The sequence below is a fragment of the Pinus tabuliformis genome, chromosome J (assembly GCF_031772625.1).
Source record: "Pinus tabuliformis cultivar Carrire ecotype Pingquan chromosome J, CPIR1, whole genome shotgun sequence".
Taxonomy (NCBI): Eukaryota; Viridiplantae; Streptophyta; class Pinopsida; order Pinales; family Pinaceae; genus Pinus; species Pinus tabuliformis.
The window spans coordinates 1,336,486,027-1,336,508,397 of NC_142295.1; the positions used below are offsets into that span (position 1 = coordinate 1,336,486,027).

The 22,371-nt window shown below is 35.9% G+C and overlaps 2 protein-coding genes across 3 annotated transcripts; one reads left to right on the forward strand and one right to left on the reverse strand.

Annotated features, from left to right (window-relative positions):
- Positions 1–358: 358 nt before the first annotated feature.
- LOC149232289 (putative aluminum-activated malate transporter 3) lies at positions 359–17,525 on the forward strand. Its single transcript, XM_089381872.1, has 6 exons — positions 359–394; positions 16,231–16,366; positions 16,560–16,739; positions 16,839–16,975; positions 17,078–17,224; positions 17,433–17,525. Exons 1-6 carry the CDS (start codon positions 359–361, stop codon positions 17,523–17,525), a joined length of 729 nt encoding a protein of 242 aa, XP_089237998.1.
- Positions 17,526–19,196: 1,671 nt separating this feature from the next.
- LOC149232290 (cytochrome P450 71AU50-like) lies at positions 19,197–21,469 on the reverse strand. 2 transcript variants are annotated; one of them, XM_089379388.1, is made up of 3 exons: positions 21,164–21,469; positions 20,182–20,996; positions 19,197–20,083 (listed from the first exon to the last, which is right to left on the reverse strand). In XM_089379388.1, exons 2-3 carry the CDS (start codon positions 20,914–20,916, stop codon positions 19,436–19,438), a joined length of 1,383 nt encoding a protein of 460 aa, XP_089235514.1. In that variant the 5' UTR covers positions 20,917–20,996; positions 21,164–21,469; the 3' UTR covers positions 19,197–19,435. The 2 variants fall into 2 exon arrangements, with proteins under 2 accessions (XP_089235514.1, XP_089235513.1); XM_089379387.1 differs by having other exon boundaries at positions 20,182–21,469.
- Positions 21,470–22,371: the final 902 nt, after the last annotated feature.

Below are 22,371 nucleotides of genomic sequence, written 5' to 3' on the forward strand. Positions count from 1 at the left end.
CGGTAAAAGAACTTCAGTTTCAATGGAAGGTTCATGAACAATTTCAGCTTCAGGAATGTCTTCGGTCTCAACTGTTATGGGTTCTGGATCAAATTCCAATTGAACAGGTTCAAGTTCTAAAGTAATTTATAGTTGATTCACTTCAAGTTGTCGATAAACTTCAGTTACTAGTTCACTTATTTCCGTTATAGTGGCCTCAGGTAGTTGAGTAACTTCCTCTTGTGTAACAGATGTTCCAGAAATAGTTGGAGTAACTTGAGGCTCAGTACTAGCCATGATAGGCAGCTCTGGTAATTCAGATGAAGTACTAGAAACTCTTGAAGTACCAGACTCAGTTTGACGAGTCCGCCTTGACCGGATGGGTGTCGCTTCCGGTGGCAAGGGCGGTTTGCTCGTAACTCTCCTCGAACGATGGAGTGGAGGTTGATATTCCTCCAAAATTGCTAATTGTCTTATCAACCTAACTCAACTAAGGAAAAAAAAGATGTTTTCGCAGTCAATTAACTTTTACGATGCAAGAACTTAACTTCGCTTTTTCATGTTTTAAGAGTCGAGAAAAAGAAAAAGATGACTCTAGTGTCTTTCTTTGTTTAATGAGCTTGAAAGGACAAGTGCTCAGATGGACCTTTTTTTTAAGGAGTCGAAAAGGAACAAAAGTGACTACTATGGAGATACTAAGCAAGAGGTTTTACCATACTAATCACAAAACTGCAATATGCACCTTGCTGGAAAATTAAAGAGAAATTACCAAGGATTTACCGTACAGCAGTCAGTCTTCCTGAATGTTGTGTTTGGTGCATTGTGATTGGTAAGGCGATAGACTCGGCTTCCTAGGGATAAAGAATGTGAGCCTATTGGGGTCTCCCACTATGTATAGGATGGTACAGGGAGCACAAGTCCGTACTAGTACTTACCAGTTCAGAGAGGAGGAATCACCACGTGATGTTTTCCAAGATTCCTAAGAATTCAACTAAATGGGAAGCACTCTTTCCATTTTTCTTTCAACAATGAAAATCGTAACTAATAAGGGATAGAGAAAACAAGTACTTTTTGGATCAAACAATAAAGAGGACTCACTAACGCATTTCCCTAACCATTCCATTTAAGCACACACAATCAAACTCTAAAATGCAACTACATGTGTTTCTTTTTCTTTTCCGTTCTCCTTAATGTGAATTATACACTAAGAAAAACAAATTAACAAATGATTCAAAAGCTCTTTTCACACAAATTTCAATTTATGACAATTTCACTTAAAGATAAAGGAAGACTAAACGACACTTTCAACTTTAAGGAAACGAAGATTTTCAACACTTAAACGAAAATATGAATCAGATGCACAAAATAGATCAATCGATTATTCAATAAAGGAAGATTTTATGACACTTCAAAACAATCGACTGAAACTACTTTCAACTAGGGACTGCAAATGATAAAACAAATACATAAACAAACATTTAACAATCCAGTCTAAAATGGGTCGAAACAAGGAAACAAAGACTACTTTTAGAGACAAGAACTCATCTAAATCCAACAAACAATTCAAACAACTGAAAATTGACTTAAGGCTTCAGCTCCTAGATGGGAAAAAACTTATCCAAAAGGAATCAGCATAGGTCAAAGTGAGGGACAGTGCGATGCATAGCACTATCTCAGTGCAGAGGGTGCCATTCATTGCACTGTCTCAGTTACAGAGCTGCGATGATTGCAGAATGACAATTTTATGCTCAAAATTGACTCAATTTCAGTGAATTGGACTTAAATTCGATGAAAAATAGAGGGTAAATTCTGTCAAAGTGTTCCAAGAGATTGATTAGCTACTATGAGGGATAAAATCAATCCCCAGCAAAGTCACCATTTTGTTATGGGCAAATTTAGTTTCTTTTCGAACGACTAACCCCTAGACCTAGTAGCAAGTCTAGAACAATAGTTAAAGTAATTCCATTGCTTTTCCTATAGCTAATAGATAAAAGAAAGAGGAGCAAAAGTACCAACCTATATCTCTCGCTCAATCCCTCTTCCCTTTGACCGCTTTCACCACTCCCTTCCATACTTAACTCACTTGAAAGGTACCTGCACACAAGCCGAGACAGAAAACCATCAAAGCATACATATCGATTTGTTAACCAAACACATTATAGAATCGAAAATACAATGTACATTTCATAACACATGAATGGAAAAAGAAAAGAACTCTTTATTGATAGAAAGGAAGATTACAACCCATGTAGATGCATGTCCGATTCAGCGTCATCCTCCCAGCTTCAAACCCTTCTCTCCTCATGGAAACAACAATTTGACATGATAACATTACTCTCTCTACTAATCTCATCCAAGCAGGATTTCCTTATCTTAAGAAGTTCCAACCTAGACTAGCCATTGAGAGCTTGGTCCTTTTATAGTTGAATAGAGGAGGTTAGGCCATTAATGGCCCTCATGAATGCTTTGCCATATTTGGGAAGTGGTTCCATGGAGGAAGGGATAATGGATTAAGGTTCATTCATCTCCTTCCTCATCCAAAAGCGAGCCCAATCCTTCTAGAAGCTCCTATAAGCATCCATTAGATGAGGAATCCAATGGATTCATTTGAAAAATTCGATGGATCTCGCTCATCACAGGTGAAACAAAGACTAGGTGTGATGCATAGCACCCAGATCGTCTAGTGCCTACCATTCATTGCAACCGGATATAAGGCCACCTGTGATGATCTCCTTAGGGACATTTTTTGGATGAATGGTGTCATGAAACTCTTGGGAAGCAAGCATGATGTAGGTTAACTTCATTAGGGAATGAAAACAACTGAATTAGGGGTTGATAGACCCTAATAATACAGATTTGGAAGTTGGGGTTGATGCGCCCAAATTTTCCTGTAACAGAAGAGGCTTTGTAAATATATCTGCAACTTGTTCATTTCAAGGAACATATTATAGTTTGATATTTTGTTCAAACACTTATTCTTGCAAAAAAAGATATTTGATTGGAATATGCTTGGCTTTTTAATGCATGACAGGATTTTTAGAAATACTTATGGAATTATTATTGTCACAAAGAATAGGTATAGGTTGAGTAAAAGTGATTTGAATGTCCTACAATGTTGCATCATGCATAGAACTTGAGTACAGCAAGATGCAACAACAACATATTATGCCTCAATAATCGATAAAGAGATGGAGATTTGTTTTTTGTTGAACCATGATACCAAGAGAGGTCCCAAATGAAATGCTCCTACACTAGTACTCTTTTTATCATCAATATTTCCTGCGTAATCTCCACCTATGTAAGCATGAAGTGAAAAATATGCATCTTTGGGATACCTTACACCAAAATCTTATGCTCCCAATAAATACTTGAATATTCTCTTAACTACATTGAGATGAGTTTCTTTAGGATTTTCTTCAAACCGTCCAAGAATCCCAAGTGCACGCATAATATCTAGTCTCGTGCCTATAAGGTAGAGAAAGCTTTCGATCATAGATAGGTATTCTGGCTAATTCACCAAAGAGGAATCACCATGCGAACTACGATTGCATCCTGTTACCATTGGTGTGCATATAGGCTTTTATTTCTCCATTCCATATTTCTTCAAACTCATATTGAAGTACTTGGATTGTGAGAGAATTATACCATTCTTTGTTTGTTGAACTTGAAGACCAAGAAAGTATGTTAGGTCACCAGGTAAAGACATTTCATATTCTTTCTTCATAACAGAAGCAAATCCTTGACTCATAGATTCTTCATTTCTTCCAAATATGATGTCGTCTACATAAATAACAACTATCAAAAGTTTACTTGTATCCATCTTGATATATAGATTTCTATCTGTAGACCCCTTAGTGAAGCCTTATTTTTAAATATACATGTCAAGACTATAATACCATACACGTGGAGCTTGTTTTAACCCATACAATGTCTTCTTAAGATTACAAACAATATTTTTATCATTTCGTAGAATGAACCATTCAGGTTGTTCAGTATAAACTTATTTTTATAGTCAGTCCCCATTTAGAAATGAATATTTAACATCCAATTGATATACTTTAAAGTTATGAAAACTTGAAAATGCAAGGGACATTCTTATGGCTTTAATTACAACTACAGGTGGAAATGTTTCTCCAAATTTCATTCCTTCTTATTGAGCATAGCCTTTGCATATGAGTCTTCCTTTGTTTATAATTTCTTCTCCATTTTCATTCAATTTGTTTTTGAATGCCCATTTTCTCCCAATAACATTTTTATCATGAGGTATTGGTACTAATTCCCATCTCACGTGGAGCTTGTTTTAACCCATACAATGCCTTCTTAAGTTTACAAACAATATTTTTATCATTTCGTAGAATGAACCATTCAGGTTGTTCAATATAAACTTATTTTTATAGTCAGTCCCCATTTAGAAATGAATATTTAACATCCATTTGATATACTTTAAAGTTATGAAAGCTTGAAAATGCAAGGGACATTCTTATGGCTTTAATTACAGCTACAGGTGGAAATTTTTCTCCAAATTTTATTCCTTATTATTGAGCATAGCCTTTGCATATGTGTCTTCCTTTGTTTATAATTTCTTCTCCATTTTCATTCAATTTGTTTTTGAATACCTGTTTTGTCCCAATAACATTTTTATCATGAGGTATTGGTACTAATTCCCATGTATGGTTCTTTTCTATTTCATCAAGTTCTTCATTCATTTCCTTAACAAAACACTCATCTTTTCTTTCTTGATTCATGGTTTGAAGTTCAATTGTGGATAATAACGCTAGGCAACTAGAAGTTCCAACAAGAGTTATTCTAGTTTGTACTCCTGCTTCCTTTTCACCTAGAATTTTGAATTCTAGATGATTTTTCTGAACATACCTTGAAGGTGTCTTTTCTGATGTATCTATATCTTCATTTCATTCTCCTCGTGCTTCTCTGTTAGCTTCTCCTACATCCTTCTGACTTGTAGTAGGAATAGGTTCATCATTTGTTGGAGCTTCCTTTTTGGTACCTATGGATGCTTCACCAATCACAACATCAATGCATTCAACAATATTTTGAAGCATTTTATTGTATCATTTATATCCCTTTCTTCTAGAAGAGTATTCAAGGAGGATTCCTTCATCGGCTCTAAATTCAAACATTCCAAGCTTATCATCATTTTCCTTTATATAACATTTTCTTCCAAAAATTAGAAAATTCTTGATAGTTGGAGGCTTACCAAACCATAGCTCATATTGAGTTTTATCACTCTTTACTCGAATATGATTTTTGTTAAGGATATTCACGGATGTAAGTGTTTCTTCCCCCCAGAATGTATGTGGCGTTCCAAACTCATCAAGCATGGAACGTGCTATGTGTTGGAATTTTTTTCTCATTATTTCTAGCACTCCATTTTGTTGAGGATTTTTAGCTACAGAAAACTTCGTTTTGATGTCATGTTGTTCACAAAAGTTGAAAAACTCGTCTGATATAAATTCCCCCCTCTATTAGATCTAAGACATTTTATTTTCAAATCTGACTCATTTTCCACTAGAGCCTTAAAAACTTTAAATTTATTAAGTACTTCATCTTTATGTTTTAATAAGCCAATCCAACTCATTCTTGTAAAATCATCAATGAATAATATGATATATTGCTCACCTCGAAGATATTTCTTTCTCATAGGACCTCACAAATTAGTATGAATAAGCTCAAGAGGCTTATTTGAAGTACCTTCTTTAGCATTAAATTGAATTTTGGTTTTCTTATTGGATTGCCATTATTTCCGTATGTTATTTTCTAGTAGGGAGATGTTAGGCAAGTCACGAACTTCTCCCGTTCTGCTTGACATGTGTAATTGAGTGAAGCTTATATGTCCCAATATTTTTCCCAAAGCCAACATTGTTATTATTTGCTTAAGTAAGAATTCTCTTGGTCACCTTCCAAGACATAGACATTGCCGGGGGTTCTTATTTCCTTTATTATGATCTTACATGTATCGAGATTACCTGCCACACAATTCTTTGATCTGAAAACAACCACATGCCCTTGGTCACACATGTGAATAACACTCAAAAAATTACGTCTTAATCCATCAACAAACAAAACATTTACAGCCTTAACATTTTTCTTTAGAAAAACAATTCCTTTCCCTTTGATAACAGTAGGTGAGTTATTTCCAAAGGTTACATTATTTTCTTTATTTATTTCATTAAAGGACATAAAAGTTTCTTTTTCACCTGTCATATGCTTTGAACATCCACCTTCAATGTAACAAAATTTTTCTTGCTCTCCTACATATAAGGCTAAACCACAATTTTTTGATTCTATGGTTTTCTTTTTCCATATCTTGGATGTTGTTTCCTTTTGTTCATGTTGATGGAATGGTCTCATTCTACTTCTGCATTCATTTTCTTTATGCCCAATTTTTTTGCAAAAAAAAAAAAAATTCTTTCATCTTGGAGAGGTGAGAAAGTATTGTAAGATTCTTTCTTTGACCCAATCTCATTTTTTTTTTCTTTCTTCTCTAGTCATGCTAGTTTTATAAGCGACACAATGAACAACATTATGACCAAAATTATGACAAGTGAAGCATTAACCATTGAAGTATAAGTTCCTGGGAGTATAGTACCTTTTTTAGTAGCTTCTCCTTTGATTGTGGTAAGGATTTTTTACTTGAGAGGCTTTTGATTCCTCATTCTTGTGCTGAGAACTGGAATTTTGATGACTACTTCTCTTTACTACATTGAGATATCTTCTTGTACCTATTTCAGAAGATTTGATACTCTTTGATGATTCTCCACTGTATCCAAGACTTGTGTTTAATAGAGGAGAGTGTTGTAATTTGCTGATTTCTTCTAAGGTCTCAGATGCTTTAGAAAATCTAAGATTTAGACCCTTTGTTTTCTCAAGTTCTTTTCTTAGATTCACTATTTCTAGTTCTAACTTTTCATTGTGCCTCTCCTTTTCTAGAATTTGTTTCTTCAAGGCTTCTTCAACTAATTTAGCTTCTTCCAAAAGAATTTTAAGTTGATTTATTTCTTCACTGAGATTATCTTTTTGTTCTAGGGAATCCATAAAAACATCATCAAAATCATCAACACATTTATCTTCAAATGCCAATATTAATTAATATTCTTAATAAAATTCAACATCTTCATCATTTTAAAGTCCATCACTATCTTCATGTGTGTAGAAATGTTTCTGATTGTCAAACCTTCCTCTAATATTTACTTTTGTAGAATTATTCCCTTTCTCATGGTTTTCTTTATAAGGAAATTTAGCAGCATAATGACCAACTCTTCCACAAGAAAAGAATTCGAAAGGAAGATTACATCGAAATCTACTAGTTTCTATTTCGTGTTTCTTTACAAAGTTTGCCTCTTCTTCATCTGATACACAACTGGATTTCTTAAGATCCTCCTTTTCTTTTCCTTTATAAGTAGCTTTGAATGTTGCTTCTCTGATATATGAGGGACCCTTTTTTCTCGTTTCATAAGTTGTTAAGATCCCATAAAGTTGTTCAATACTAAGTTTCTTCAAAACCTACATTTATTCAATGATAGATACTTTCAAATCGAATTTTGGGGTTATATATCTTAGTATTTTCTCAACAAGCATCAAACCTTTTACTTCATCACCAAAATTCCTCATTGAATTAATGATCTCATCTACCCTAAGAAAGAAACTTTCAATAATTTCATCATTATGCATTTTGAGAGATTCATATTGAATTCTAAATGTTTGAAGTTTGGCACTCTTAACCTTAGTGCCACCATCATAACTTTGGATGATCTTGTCCCATATAGCCTTTGTGGTATTTAGCTAGACCACCTTCACAAATTCTGGTTCTGCCAAGCTTCCCAAAAGAGCATTGACAATCTTTACATTGGTCTCATATTTTTTTCTTTTCTTCTTCATTTGTGGGAATGGAGGATGGATACTGGTAGCCTCCTTGAACGATTTCCCAAACATTATCTCCAAGTGACTATATATATCCTCTCATTCTGAATTTCCATAAAACCAAGTTGGTTCCACTATAGAATGGTGGCCTGATAGATGCTAATCCCTCTTGATTTCTCATCTCGATGAATATCCCTTCAAGAGATCAAGCTTCTTTTGAAGGACCTTCTATGATTCCAATTGTTAGGAAAAATACCGAGGGGGTGAGTAAATATTTTACACACGTCAAATTTTCAATTTCTTATTCTAATTTGTATACGCTGTTGTTATAAATGAAACTAGTGTATGTACGCAATTGTTATTAAAGAAACCCATGTATATCCAGATAGATTAATTGATCATTAATTTCATCATCTATTCAGCATTAATCAGTGTATCATTACTTCATTTTCATCAATTAATTAGTAATTATGAGAAGTTAATAAGAAGATAGAAAATCAACACACAAAAACCATATGAACACTAGGATTTTAGGTGGAAACCCAATGTGGGAGAAAACCACCACTATTGTCGTATTTTTCTTATTATTTTATTAAAAATAAAATTCTTACAATATTTTGCTAGTGCAGACTATAAACAACACGTAGTCACCTACCTGCAGACGGCTACAACCTTCTCTCGTTTTCCAGGTCCTACTGAAAGGGAGTTACAACCCCATTTCTGAAGATTGTTATCCTCAGGTCTTTCTGGGCCACTTTTCAAAATGTTTCTAACTTGATCCACTCCCAAAAATTATGAAATAAAATACACAATTATTGAACCAACTGAATAATCAAATCAATCATTGAATCTGAATCAACCAAAAATAACTAAATCAAACCAATTCATAATAGATCATAGCAGTGCACAACCATTCACTATAGTAGCAGACCATATTCTGTTTTCAATAGAAATCAGTTGATGTCACTACAATGCCTGATAAATCATATGTCAAAAGGTATACATTATTGTTCTGAATCATATCCATGTATGTACATGCTTCTCCTTAATAGTACCAACATACAAATCTCAAACAACTAATAATTGAATCTGAGTCACTATACCACTGAATCAATCACTTAATCAGATATTGAAGCCAACACAAATTGCTGAACCAAATAAATATCACCAAACAGTAACATCTCACTTAGTCAACTTCTATTTCATAATCAATTCAACCTAATCAGTACTATCAAGCTCAAATTATCATAAGAGAGACTTCATCAACGGACAACAACAAGCATAACAGGATAGATCAACCATCATTATCGGTTCATACTACAAACCATAGCATGTATACATGACTATTACAAAGAACATTCACGTATGTACGTGCTTCTCATGTTTGACACCTGCGTAAATATTCTCAACTTTGGAAGAATGTATACGTGACTACCCAAAATAAAATCCGCATATGTATGTGCCCTCTTAGAGGAAAATTAATGTACATATCTATAATCACTAAACCATGCCTTTGTTGCAACCACAAAATATCTTCACAACCATTATTGTCTCATATTCATGTCAGAGTATCATTATCACCATAGATCTATCACAGTTAGATATTTTCAACAATAATATCAAAATAAGCACATATGATACTATACTTCATATTTTTTAGATTTGTGTCTTTTCCTTGTTCCTTGGTGCACACCTGTTCTAGATCAAATTATTCATAGATAACACAAAACATGCACACTCTAACACTTGATCTCCATTTCCTTATATAGTATAAGCCTTAGCCAATACTTTAGGCCAATCCTTTATTTATGTCGATGGTATTCTTTGACGGGATGAAATATCCATTGTCGCGCTCATTACCATGGGCCAATACAATGGTAAATACCCCTGGTATTCCAATTACCATGGTGTAGAATATGTACGTGACTTTAATTCACCATATCTATGTATGTACATGGTCTTTATTCACAGGACCCACATATACTTTCCCAAATGATGCAGAAGCATCCTTCACCCTTAATTAATGGAGGAATCTGAAGCAAAGCGAAGAGGAAGATGTGGACCAGGGAGAAAAATAGGGGACTTTTCTGTTTTAAAACAGAGAAAAATATGGAAGAGATAAGTCTCTCGAAGACTTGATCTAAATGTAATCTGCCATGTGTATGCATGTAGTGAGCTTTAAGGGATTTTGTTAGAGGATTGATCGGATCCTTCTGTGATCCGATCCAACACTTCTTATATATACGAACCTATGTGTTCAAGAGGGATAGAGCAGTAGATAGACAAGATGTAGTCGAGAGGAGAACTGCTACTAAGGCTGAAATGCCTTAGAATTGTAACTATGCTATTTATAATAGATATATGTTCTGTGGATTTTCTCTGTGTCTGCGTATTATGTCTCTTTTAGATTCTGTTGTGTATATATGTGCCAAGGGCTTAAAATCCCAATTGTGAGTGTATCGATCAACCATCAATCATAGTAGGATCGATGGAAATCTAATGAAATACTGTTATATGTTATGCCGTGTGTGAAGACAGATCTGGCAAAGAACTGTGTTTAAACACATAAATCCATCAAAAGGAAATCGGGACTAAGTTAAGGAGGAAGCGGTGAGAATGCACAATGATCGTTGGATCGATATGATCAATGGTCCGGGTCAGGTCATATGGTAGGACCTCTATATCGCATCAGCGAAAGTCCCTTGGCGAAATCATAACCGGCCATTGAATCATAGCGATAGCGATCACGCGATTTAATCACAACCATCGGATCACTAGCCTGATTGACGGTCAAGATGTGATCACAAATCGAAATTAGAGTGTTGAAGGGCTAGCTGACGGTGTAATGGAATGTCCATGGCCGATAAGTGATATTTCCAAAAGGTCGATATGCGATGATCGGCGCTACAGAATGGCGTGAAGGAGCGGACCCAATAATCTTTATAGTTGCGGGCTTATGATATTTGAAGTCCAGCACACGGGTTCGAAGCGGGATTTCCTTGTTATCCCGTGTATTCCCGATATATGTGATGGCCGGGTTTTTAAGCCTTAAATGCCTATATTAAAGCTTTCGATAGTGTATGGTATTCCGATAGTTATATGGCTCCGATAAAGTGGTGGCTTTGATTCTTGTGTGGTCCATGGTTTTAAGGCTTAAAGCCTCAAACGTTTCCAAAAGGCTTAGTGGGCCATAACCCACAAGCCTCAAGATCATTTTTGTAAAGGAAAGGGATTTTGGATTAACCCCCAATATCTCATTTCCATCACCAAACTTCACGTTTATCATTCCTCTGTTTCTGAACTAGTATTTCTTTGTCCATTTTCTCTGTCACATTTGTACCAACCTGTATAATCATCCTTCTACCATTATGTTGATGTCTTTATCAAGTAGGTTTCCATCAAGGACAACACTTTAGTCACAATGCCAACATCTTATTGATAAGCTCTCTAACAAACTAGAAAACTAGACTTTTCATGCGCTAAATATAGCTAGTTTTCTAGTCCTTCTTAAATCCATCCTTAAGGTCCTTCCGATTTATATGATATTAATACTTGTTGCATCAAAAGGTGTTCTAAATATCTACCAAGTGTTTTTCTCGAGGTGGCGGTAACCAAGGAATGAAAATGGACTTTGGTAGCTTAGGATAAAGTGTGACTCCCCAAAGTCAGAGGGGGCCTTGGCCTCAAAGACCTTGAAAGAGTCATCAATGTAATGGGGGTCAAGCTCTAGTGGTATTGGATCCAGGGTGATTAAGGATAATGAAAGATTATTTGGAATGAGAAATATAGCCCAAACCAAAATCTTCTCTAAAAAATAACGCGACAAAACGCCACTCAAGCCTCTTTAGATGGAACCTAACAGACAACAACAAATCTATCATTTTTCATCAATGCTTTTCGGAGATAAAAAATGGAAATATAGCATAATTCTAAGAAGACTCATGATAGAAGATGCCTAATCCAGGACAATAAATTTAGTTAGTCAACCTAAGATTCTCATGGTTTCCAGTGACTACACATATGTTGGACAATATTCAAAATCATAAGCAACAAATACTTAGTGGTTACATGGAAAACCAAAGAAGAGTGGACTTTTGAAATCTCACCCCCAAAGAATGGACGATGTTAGAAAAGAAACTCTCATAATGGATAATTCCTCTATCAAAAGGAATCAATAAATTACAATGGGGGCATTTCCCATTAGGCACACTCATATTTCAAGAGGCATACCATATTGTGGCTAACACAAACCAAGTTCCCAAGGATTCAATAAGAGAGACAACAGGGCCCTAACTTGGGACAAAATCCTTAGAAGGGGTTTTGAGGACCCGTGATATTTGGATTTCTACAGATCCAACTAAGAAATAATAGATCATATTCTTGTTGATTGTGTCTATGAAAAGAATGTGTGGACCAAGCTAGCTTCTATATTAGGAAAATATGACTGAAAAGCCTCTAATATATCTAGCATTGTTTCCTATTAGAGGATCTCCTCATTCTAGAATATTATTCTCAATTGGGAGTGGTCATTATTTCCTAACTTCATTTTATTGTCGCTTGGGAAAGAAAGGAATAATTGTATCTTCCTCAATCAAGCCTCTAACAATGAAAAAGTTTGGCACCATGATCTTCATGGAGTTAAAGAGACCATCCTCCACTCCCTCTAGTTATTCTTGGATTGGGATGCCAACCCATTTGAGGCTAGAATCCTTTCCTCTATTTCCATCCTCTTGCCTTCCTTACCCTATTCCACCTCCTCTTGCTCCTCCCCTTCCCTCTCTTTCCATCTTCCTACCTTCCTCACCCCCTTCCACCTCCTCTTGCTCCCCCCCTTCCCTCTATTCTGCTTCTGCCTAGTCTCCACCCCCTTCTTCGTGAAATATAATTTTGATGGTGGTTCAAAAGGAATCCTAAGCATGAAGGGTTTTGGTGGCATGCTCATAGATGATAAGGGCCTCCCTCTATTTATAACTAAAGGGGACATGAGTAACTCTGCCATTAATGTGGTTTTGCTCTTCTCTTTGGAGATGGGATTACAAACAGCCAAGCAATAGGGATATAGAAGGATAATCATCGAAGTTGATTCTAAAATCATCATTAGCACTCTCAAGAAGCTCCTAAATGGAGCCCCCATTGACAAGCTCTCCAAAAGTTGGAAAATGGAACATTTTATCCATAGGATACTCTCCATCCTTCCCTCTCTTATCGTCATCACTACTCACATTTTCCGCTCTAGGAATAAGCTAGCTAATAATCTAGCTAATCTTGGTTTCTCTTAGAATAATTTCCTCCTCTTCTCCCTATGGTATAATGTTTCCAAATCCCCTCTCCTCACTGACTATGGTGCTCTAATTCTTCGAGATCAAACTTAATAGAGTTGTGAATGTGATTTTTCTCCCCCACTCGAGGTGCTCACAAACTCATTTATAGGTGATGGTACGACATCACCACCACTCCATCCCTTCAATAATTAATTCATCAAACATGTGGATGTGTCACTATACTTAGTGCATGAAGCACTTAATTTTATGATCACCTTAATTCACTTGGTATTCTAAGTTGTATTTTTCTATGGTTCTCGTCCCTTGACTGAGATATCTCACCACACTGGTCATTCACACCCACCTTTCTGAGTTGCACTTTCATTTAACATTTGTTATTTCAAATTTTGTTTTTGGGGTTGGTCTAGGTCCTCATGACCTTGCCACCACTTCCCCCTCCATTATCACAACATTTGCAATGCCCATAATTGTCTGTTTGTTTGGCCAAGAGCTAGGTCTCCCCTTCATCCTTGGTGCAATGCAATCCCAAACTCTAGTGGTACGATTTGTGGATGATGGCAACAATTCCTCCATCACTAGCTCATCTCGTCACCCTCCATCTAGTGTAACTCTAGTAATCAACATCCTCAATGGGAATTCTACTCTATTGGCCTTAGTACATCTGGAATAGGCTGCCTATACGAGGCCTAGCTCCAAGTAACCACCTACTATTATTTTTCTAGCATTGTCTCTCTCAATTATCAAGAAATAGCTTTTAGTTTTTTCTAGTTATGCACATCTAATCTTTTGATGTTTCAGTGCGGCTTTGTTTGATAGACCCATCTCCCTCCACAAAACTTTGTTCAAGCCTAATTGGTGACCTTTTACTTGTTCTTGTTCTCCCTGTGGCCACCTCCTTATTCATTTACAGCCCCTAGGAGCCCTCCTTGCTTGGTTTCTTGTTTCCTCTCGATCGACATCTTAACAATTTCTCTTATACTCCATTGGTCCTACTTCACATTCATGTATCCTTTCTTTCTTTGTTCCCAAATCCTGGCATGCCCCAAGAGCTCATGCAGTGCCAGAGAGGCTGCACAAACCAATGCACTCTTAATGTCAGGACCCGATATAAATCCTTCATTGTGGCAAGGATACCTCATGCCAACACTCCTGGCCTTATCGAGAGGGAGTTTGATCGTTCAACTATTGAAACCCTAACAAACATCAATGGTTTCATAGATACATTGTTTTTTTCCTCAGCTATAGAATGGATCACTGACTGAGGACATACATGTGAGAGGAAAGATGAATACCCTTGTATAATAAAGATTTATTGGCACATGAAATCCCTCTTGGGCCAAGTGTCAGTAGACAACCATGAAGCTCGTAGGGAGATCTTTGTGCAACTCGATGACATTATAGTAGAGAATTGAGACATGGTCATGGAGCACTATGATTTGGCCATGTGATTGGGACATCTCAAAGGCATCATCCTTAGAGGAAAAGTAGGAACACTTGTAGTTTTGATTCATGTCTCCACATCAACATGACATTTTTGTTGGCATTAGCAGTACTATGGGATTTCCTTCACTAATTTCCTTTGATGGTTTTGGTTGCTATCTTTTATATGCAACATTTTTGCTTCTATATTATTGCCAAGCGTTTACTTTGTTTTAGATATCATGTTGGATATAGTAGGCTTGTAACGTGGAAGAAAGAATTTAAAAACCTAGTTATTTTCTAGAAAAAATCATTTTCTTTCACCCTTGGTCTAGTTTCCCAAGTGATAGACAATAGAGGAAGTAATTGTTCATTGTTCTAATTGGTGACTTATTTTATAAGATCAATAGAATTTAGAAACTTATAAAAAAAATAGGTAGAGAGAAAAAATAATTGAAAATGAAATATTTTAATTACTTCTTAATAGAAGAAGAAGTGTAATTCATTCAAATCATAATATGAAATTAATATGTAACTTTTGAAAAATATAAATAATAAAAATAATTTCGATGTGAATCATAATTAAAACATTTCAATATGCACAGTTAAATCATATATATAGAAAAAATTACTTTTCAAATTGATGGAGATGCATATTTAAAAATATATAATAATACAGAGTGAGTAAGGTATTTCTAATGCCACACATATATATATATATATAGATAATATAAAATAATTGGAAAAAAAAATTTGATAAGACAAATTTATTTTTTTGTTTTGGTCTTTTCTAGTGATATATTTTGGTTAATTTTGTTTAAAACTAATAAAAATTGTTGAAAGTACAAGTTTAATCTATATAGTCTCCGCATTAATTTTCAAGATATTAATCTATTTAAATATATTTTACTTAGAATGAGAGTTTAAATATATTTTACTTAGAATGAGAGAGTTGTACTCTTTTCTATCCTTAAATCCAACTTAACCCTCAATTTATGATGAATCAAATCTCTTAATTATATTTTTTTCAAATTTTATAATTTAAAAAATAATTATAATCTAAAATTAATCTAATAATAATAATATAATGTTCAGAGTTTCAAAAAAAATCACATTGAGAACAAAGGGTCCATGCATTTCGAACCCAAATCTAGGTTCATCATGAGGACCAGAATCTAGATTCATCATCCTGGTCCTCCTCGTGATGATGAATCTAGATCTGAGTTCGAAACACATGGACTCTTTGTTCTCAATATGATTTTTCTAAAAATTCTGAACATTATATCATGAATCACAGAAACATAAAATCTGAAATAATAATAATAATAATAATAATATTCTTTTTCCCATTTTATAATTTAAAAAATAATTAGGCCGATAGGCCTTCCTATGCATCAACAATCATCAACACTTTTAGCCTACTCCGTTGGATCAAGTGAGACACTTTCAACCGTTGATTTGAAGTCTCGCGCATCACATCTGGCAAGCATGCACTGCAATTTCATTGCTTTTTCCAAGTATCGGTTGAGTTGCCTTCTTTTCACCTCAGAGTTCTGTTGTGCATTGAACCTGGCCCTGTTATGCAAAAACTCTGATCAGATTGCCACTGGGGGAAATCTTAGGCAGATCCTATTTCTGGAACTGGGTTGTCGCCCAATATCAATCTTTCTAGACGGTTGCAGGTGAAGGGCTTCAATCAGGATTGGGAACCTTTTCAGCCGGTGGTTTAGCTTTTGGAGCTGCAGAATTATCCTTGTGTTCTGGAAAATTGGAGCCTGTGATGATTATCATTAGCATATTTATTGCAGGTATTAGTCATGGATCCGTTTTTGATTTAGGTGTTTTTGTCTATGAAATCTGCATGTTGAAAAATCTGTCTAACCAGCCATGTTACTGCTCGGATGGTTTTAGGGTCAGTGGCCACGTTTGCTAAACTATATCCAAAGATGAAACCTTATGAATATGGTTTTAGAGTATTCTTGATAATATTCTGTTTCGTAGAGGTGTCCGGCTATAAAACTGGGGAGTTTATTCGCACAGCAATAAACCGCTTTATCCTCATCCTTCTTGGTGCTGCTATTTCTTTAGTAGTTAACACCTGTATCTACCCAATTTGGGCAGGCGAGGATCTACACAAGTTGATAGAGAAAAATTTCATGGGCGTCTCAAAGTCCCTTGAAGGTCAGGGTTTTAAACGCACGACTTGCAATTTTAGTAGCTAACCATTTTTTAGAAAAGTTTGCTGTATCATCCCACTTGTTTCTGCAAATACTTTTGCAGGATGCATTAATGGGTACCTTTCAGGATTTGAGCTTGAAAGAGTTCCCTCAAAAATTCTTACATGTCAGGCTGCTGATGATCCAATGTATAGTGGCTATAGATTGGTTATGGTCTCTGCCACTGAAGAGGAAACTCTTGTACGCTACATGATTTGAATCATAGACGCCCTGGTGCCCACCGTTTTAAGTTTTAACTTTCTCGTGTCAGTGTCCGTGGTTAAAGCATTCTAAAACTTTCAGGAAGGTTTTGCCAGTTGGGAGCCACCTCATGGCCGTTATAAAAAGATGAAGTATCCCTGGAAGCAGTATGTTAAAGTTGGAGGAGCATTGAGACATTGTGCATACATGGTTATGGCATTGCATGGATGTTTACTCTCCGAGATACAGGTTAGTTTTCAAGCACGAGGAGAACCTAAAGCTGCGTTTTTTAAAAAACTGAATTCTTATAGTCCACTGTGAGAGGTGATTTTACCTTAAGCTTTTACGTTAATGCCCATAGAATTATTTCATCACTCCACTTTATCTTATGTACATCTTAATATGGCTATTTTTGAATATTTCTCTTATTTGCACCGTCGTCATTTGTCTATTGCAGTTAGAGTACTCTAAACATGAAAATGATATCTCTGGATGTGGATCTTTAGAATTTACTTTATTTGCCTGTTGCAGTTATCTAAACAAGATGTAGATCTTTAGAATTTACTTTATTTGCATGTTGCAGTTCTCTAACCAAGATGCAGATCTTTACTATTTTCTTATATTATATGAGAAGGATTGCATAGATAAAGTGTATACGGCAACAAGGGTTTTTGTCTTATTAAGCATTTAGAGGGATAAAGAAAACAATGGACAAATGTATCAATGTTCTGTTATTACATTTATTTCTTTAATATCCCCTTTACATTAAATGCATTTTTAACCAAGCAAACACCAGAGGGCTGCAGTTTTAGTTATCCATCTATGAAGACACCTTGTTCTATCTGTTAATGTAAAGGTCACTCAATAGCATTTTCTTTTTGCTGCAGTTTCAATTATCCATCAATGAAGGCACCTTGTTCTATCTGTTAATGTAAAGGTCACCCAATAGCGTTTTCTTTTTGCAGCAGTTTCAGTTATCCATCTATGAAGACAAGTTGTTCTATCTGTAAAGGTCACCCAATAGCATTTTCTTTTTGTTGTTGGAGAAGAAAGCATATCATTTTAGGACAAACTGGTTCATGTTTGTTATTTGATTTTTTCTATTTGTATAGTGATTTGATTATTACAATTTTATGAAGACATAAATACTTTATCCTTTTAAATTTGAAATTGTGATTTCCAAAGAGGAAAAAAACATTTGAATTTGAAATTGTGATTTCCAAAAAGGAAAAAAACATTTAAATTTGAAATTTTGATTTCCATAGAGAAAAAGAAAACATATTCTCACCTTTTAGACCCACTCTAACTATACTACCTTCATGAAAAGGTAATTTCAACAAAAAAAGCTTGAGAGATGGTAATTCATTCAAACAATCCCTCCTTTTCTTTTGCCCAATATGCAATCGCTATGAAATGTTAGCACTAATAAACTAGGCCCTTATGCTGTAATAGTCCCTATATTTATTTATTTAAATTCCTAGAATTTTTTTTATGAATTTCATTCAAAAAAAGGTATAACATTGATTCTGTTGGCCTTTTGTCAAAAGGCTTTGCCTGCTCTCCCTGTTTCAATTTCTTTGGGTGTAGTTTTTTACTTCTTAACTCATCTTGTAATGGAAGCTTTCGTGGTTTAGATAACGACTCACCTTTTGTTTTTTTGATATTAGAGCAGAATTAACTCCAATCCCCAAAGTTGCACTTAGCTTGAATACCCTTAAATAGACGGCTGGATATCGTGAGGCCACAAATCAACTCAGCTCTGACAAGGCAAGCCAAATTTTCTTTGTTGTAAACTTATAAATTCAGCGCAAATAGCATTGATTCTGTTGTATTCTATTCTTATCATTTCCTTCAGCGAAGCAATATACTTTGTAATTTGATTTTGTATTTGAAATTTATTGCAAGAGGAAATCTATGGAAATTTGAAAACAATGTTTTGATTATTTTATCAAACACAAAGAGCGTTTAGAAGGGTAATTGCACAATGATCCAGTGCAAGAAAACAAGGTTTTCCACAAACCAATTAACTCTTCTAAAAAAATTCAACAATTCCAAATTAATAATCCTATCGACCTCTCTTTGTACCTTTTGGGACAATTGCTAGTTATAATCTAATATTATTAATAATTTATGCTGTTAATAATAATAATAATAAATATGTTATATTGTAATTACAATACAGCTAAATAAAACTAAAATGTTCCCCAAAAATATTTGGACGAGAAACATGGAATGTTGTGTACGGTTTACTTAAATATACACAAATAAAACTTACAAAAATAAAACTAAAGTATACAGAAACCTTATCACTGATTACGTTTAACACCTTGGGCAGTAAATAGAATCCCCTGATATGGCAGACCCTAAAATACAATGAAACGAAAGTTCGTTTCCAAACACACTATGACGTCTCAGCTCCTTTCTGGGACTGGACGGAAGAATCTTCTGGAAATATCCGGTTCAGCTGGGCATGCATTCAAGGCGGGGTGTCGGAATCGCAAACAGTTCCTTAGCCCTCGGCGATGTGATTCCATTAAACCTTTCCATCATGTCAAGTTCTTGATTTGGGCCATCCATATCAGCTTGGGGAAGCCTCCATTTGAAACCGTGCAAGAGCTGTGCCAGCCCAATTTCTGCAACAAGCGTTCCCAATTGCTGTCCTGGGCATCTTCTCCTCCCTGCTCCGAAGGGAAGCCACGCAGAGTTTTGATCTGCATTTGTATCTACCTCAGACCCAACTCTTTCAATGAATCTCTCAGGTTTGAAGCTTCCGGCATCTTCCCATGACTTGGAGTTCCTTCCAATCGCCCAAATATTAACCAGAACTTGAGTGTTTTGAGGGATTTCATAGCCCAGGACATTGCAGGGCTCCGAAGACAAGTGGCGAAATAAAATCGGCCCCTGTGGGTATAGCCTCAGAGTTTCTTTCACCACAGCTTGTAAATAAACGAGACGAGGCAGATCAGATTCCTTTACCATACGACCCAATCCAACGACACGTTCCAGCTCGTCCTGAAGCTTCTTCAGCACTGACGGGTTTCTCAGCGCTTCCGACATCGCCCATTCGATGATTGTATGAGTCGTGTCAGAGCCAGCAAGCAACATATCCTGCCAACATCGATATCATGATCAGTACCAAATTATAATAAAATCCATTCAATCTAATTTCATACTTTATCCATCCATTTGCAGAGATATTAACATACATAGAGGACTGCTTTTATCCAATCTCGTGAAATCTGCAACCCCGCATCTTGATTTGCAGCCTCTGCAAGTAAAACATCCACAAGATCTTTTGGAGCGTTGGGGTCATTCCGGGCAGCGTGTTCATCTATTACTTTTTCTAAGAAGTAGTCCTGTGCCTTGTGCACGCTCTTCAACCGACGGTTAACACCTTGCAGATCCATCCAGTCCAAATAAGGTACGTAATCTCCAATATTAAATGTGCCCATTAACAGAAAACTTTCCTTGACCATCCTACTGAAATCTATTAAATCTTGGTCACAATACTTTGTACTAAATGCCATCCTGCAGATTATAGCAGTAGCAAACGATGACACGGTTTGGCTAATGTTGATGGGACGAGAATGATCTGCAATAATAATAGCCTTAATCATAGCAGAGACTTCTTCTTCTCTAATAAAACGGAAGTAATCTAAGCGCTTGGGGTTTAGCAAGTGTAAAACGCAAAGTTTACGCATTTGCCTCCACGAAGGGCCATAGGGGGAAAATACGAGGCCGGACAAATTGTAGGTCAATTGCTTAATAGCAGCAGAGGGAATTCTGCTGGCAAAAAGCTGATCATGGGTTTTGAGAAATTCACTGGCTATTTCTGGAGAAGAGACGACTAAGGCGAGAGTAGAGCCGAGGCGGAGAGACAGGAGAGGCCCGTATTTCATAGAGAGCGCTGCCAGTGATCGGTGAGGAATCTTTCCCAGCATGTGAAGATTGCCGATAATGGGCAACGAGAAAGGCCCCGGGGGCAGTCTCCCTTTTCTTTTCCTGGACAAGTTGCTCCATGCTGCTACCAATACAATAAAAAGAAGAGCAGTGGCGAGTGTTATATAAAACTCTACAAACTCCATCGTCTGTTTTTTAGATGGTTCACTGTACTAATCTAGCTATATCTACCAGCAAACATCTATCTCAAACAATTTGATACTAGCTATATCCACAAACAACATCTACCTGCTGCTACAAAGATTCAAGGTATATAATAACCATGATTAGGCTCAGCCACACATCTCTAACACGATCAGATATAACACATACAGACTGGAATAAAATGTTTATAATTGCGTCCAATCTAAAAGCTGTAGATATTTTTCAAGCGGGACGGTGCCTTTCAATTCATTTACACCGTCGCCATTTCTATGCTCAGCCACACATCTCCTATACGACTAGTTATAACACAAAGAAACTGGAATAATGTGCCAATAATTGCTTCAACCTACAAGCTGTAGATATTTCTAAAGCAGCTCAGTGGCTTTCAATTCACTTACACCGTCGCCATGCTTATACACGGTTAGCTATACCACATGCAAACTAATTACGTCCATATTAAAAGCTGCAGAAATTTCTAAAGCATTATAGCGACTTTCAATCGATTTACACCGTCGCCATTCTTATGCTCAGCCACCCGTACAAATTGATGCAAGATGCGTGTAATTGCGTCCAGCTTAAAAGATAAGGTATTTCTATATACATTTTTGCTTTCTGGATTGTGAATTTGGAGTTATTCAGCAGAATTTGGACCATTTGGCCCATGTTTATCTTGTAGGAGATAAGGCGGTCACTGGTCCATGTATTTATCTTGTCTTATTGGAAGAAGACAAGGCACTCACTGGCGCATATTCAGAAGAAAATTGTGTAGTTTTTATCTGGTCTTGTTATAAGATATTCATAAGAAAATTGTTTAGTCAAAGTTTAGCTTTTAGAAGAGGATGGAGCATTATAAGAAAATTGTTTAATTAACGTTTAGTTTTTAGAAGAGGTTGGAGTATTATAAAATGGAGTTGTCTTTAGTGTGATTTTTTGGAGATTCCGGTGACAGACTCAGGCGGAAATTTGAGGTTAAATCTTGATTTGTATTATTTAAAATGGTTTTTTAACTGCATATTTGGATTCAGCACCCTGAAAAACCCGTGGGACGCTTTGATTGTGCAGAAATTAGCTATCACATTTGCAATTTCAATAAATTGCTGCCGAATTTTGACCAGAAAAAACCCACCGGAAAAGCTTCCAAAAAGTCTCTTTAAAGATAACTCCTTATAAAATTAATAAGTTTCTCAGATTTGAAATTGTCTTTTTAAAAGAAGATAAGCTATGACCATTTAGCCCGTGTTTATCTTGTAGGAGACAAGGCAGACACTGGTCCATGTATTTATCTTATCTTA

What these genes read in the sequence shown, in the direction of transcription:
- LOC149232290 (XM_089379387.1), bottom strand. Translation starts at nt 21,060, where the DNA reads ATGGAGTTTGTAGAGTTTTATATAACACTCGCCACTGCTCTTCTTTTT. An exon ending in GGATAAAAGCAGTCCTCTAT is followed by an intron (nt 20,084 to 20,181) that starts GTATGTTAATAT and finishes CGATGTTGGCAG; the next exon opens with GATATGTTGCTTGCTGGCTC.
- LOC149232289 (XM_089381872.1), top strand. Translation starts at nt 359, where the DNA reads ATGGGTGTCGCTTCCGGTGGCAAGGGCGGTTTGCTC. An exon ending in CGTCTCAAAGTCCCTTGAAG is followed by an intron (nt 16,740 to 16,838) that starts GTCAGGGTTTTA and finishes ATACTTTTGCAG; the next exon opens with GATGCATTAATGGGTACCTT. An exon ending in CCACTGAAGAGGAAACTCTT is followed by an intron (nt 16,976 to 17,077) that starts GTACGCTACATG and finishes TAAAACTTTCAG; the next exon opens with GAAGGTTTTGCCAGTTGGGA.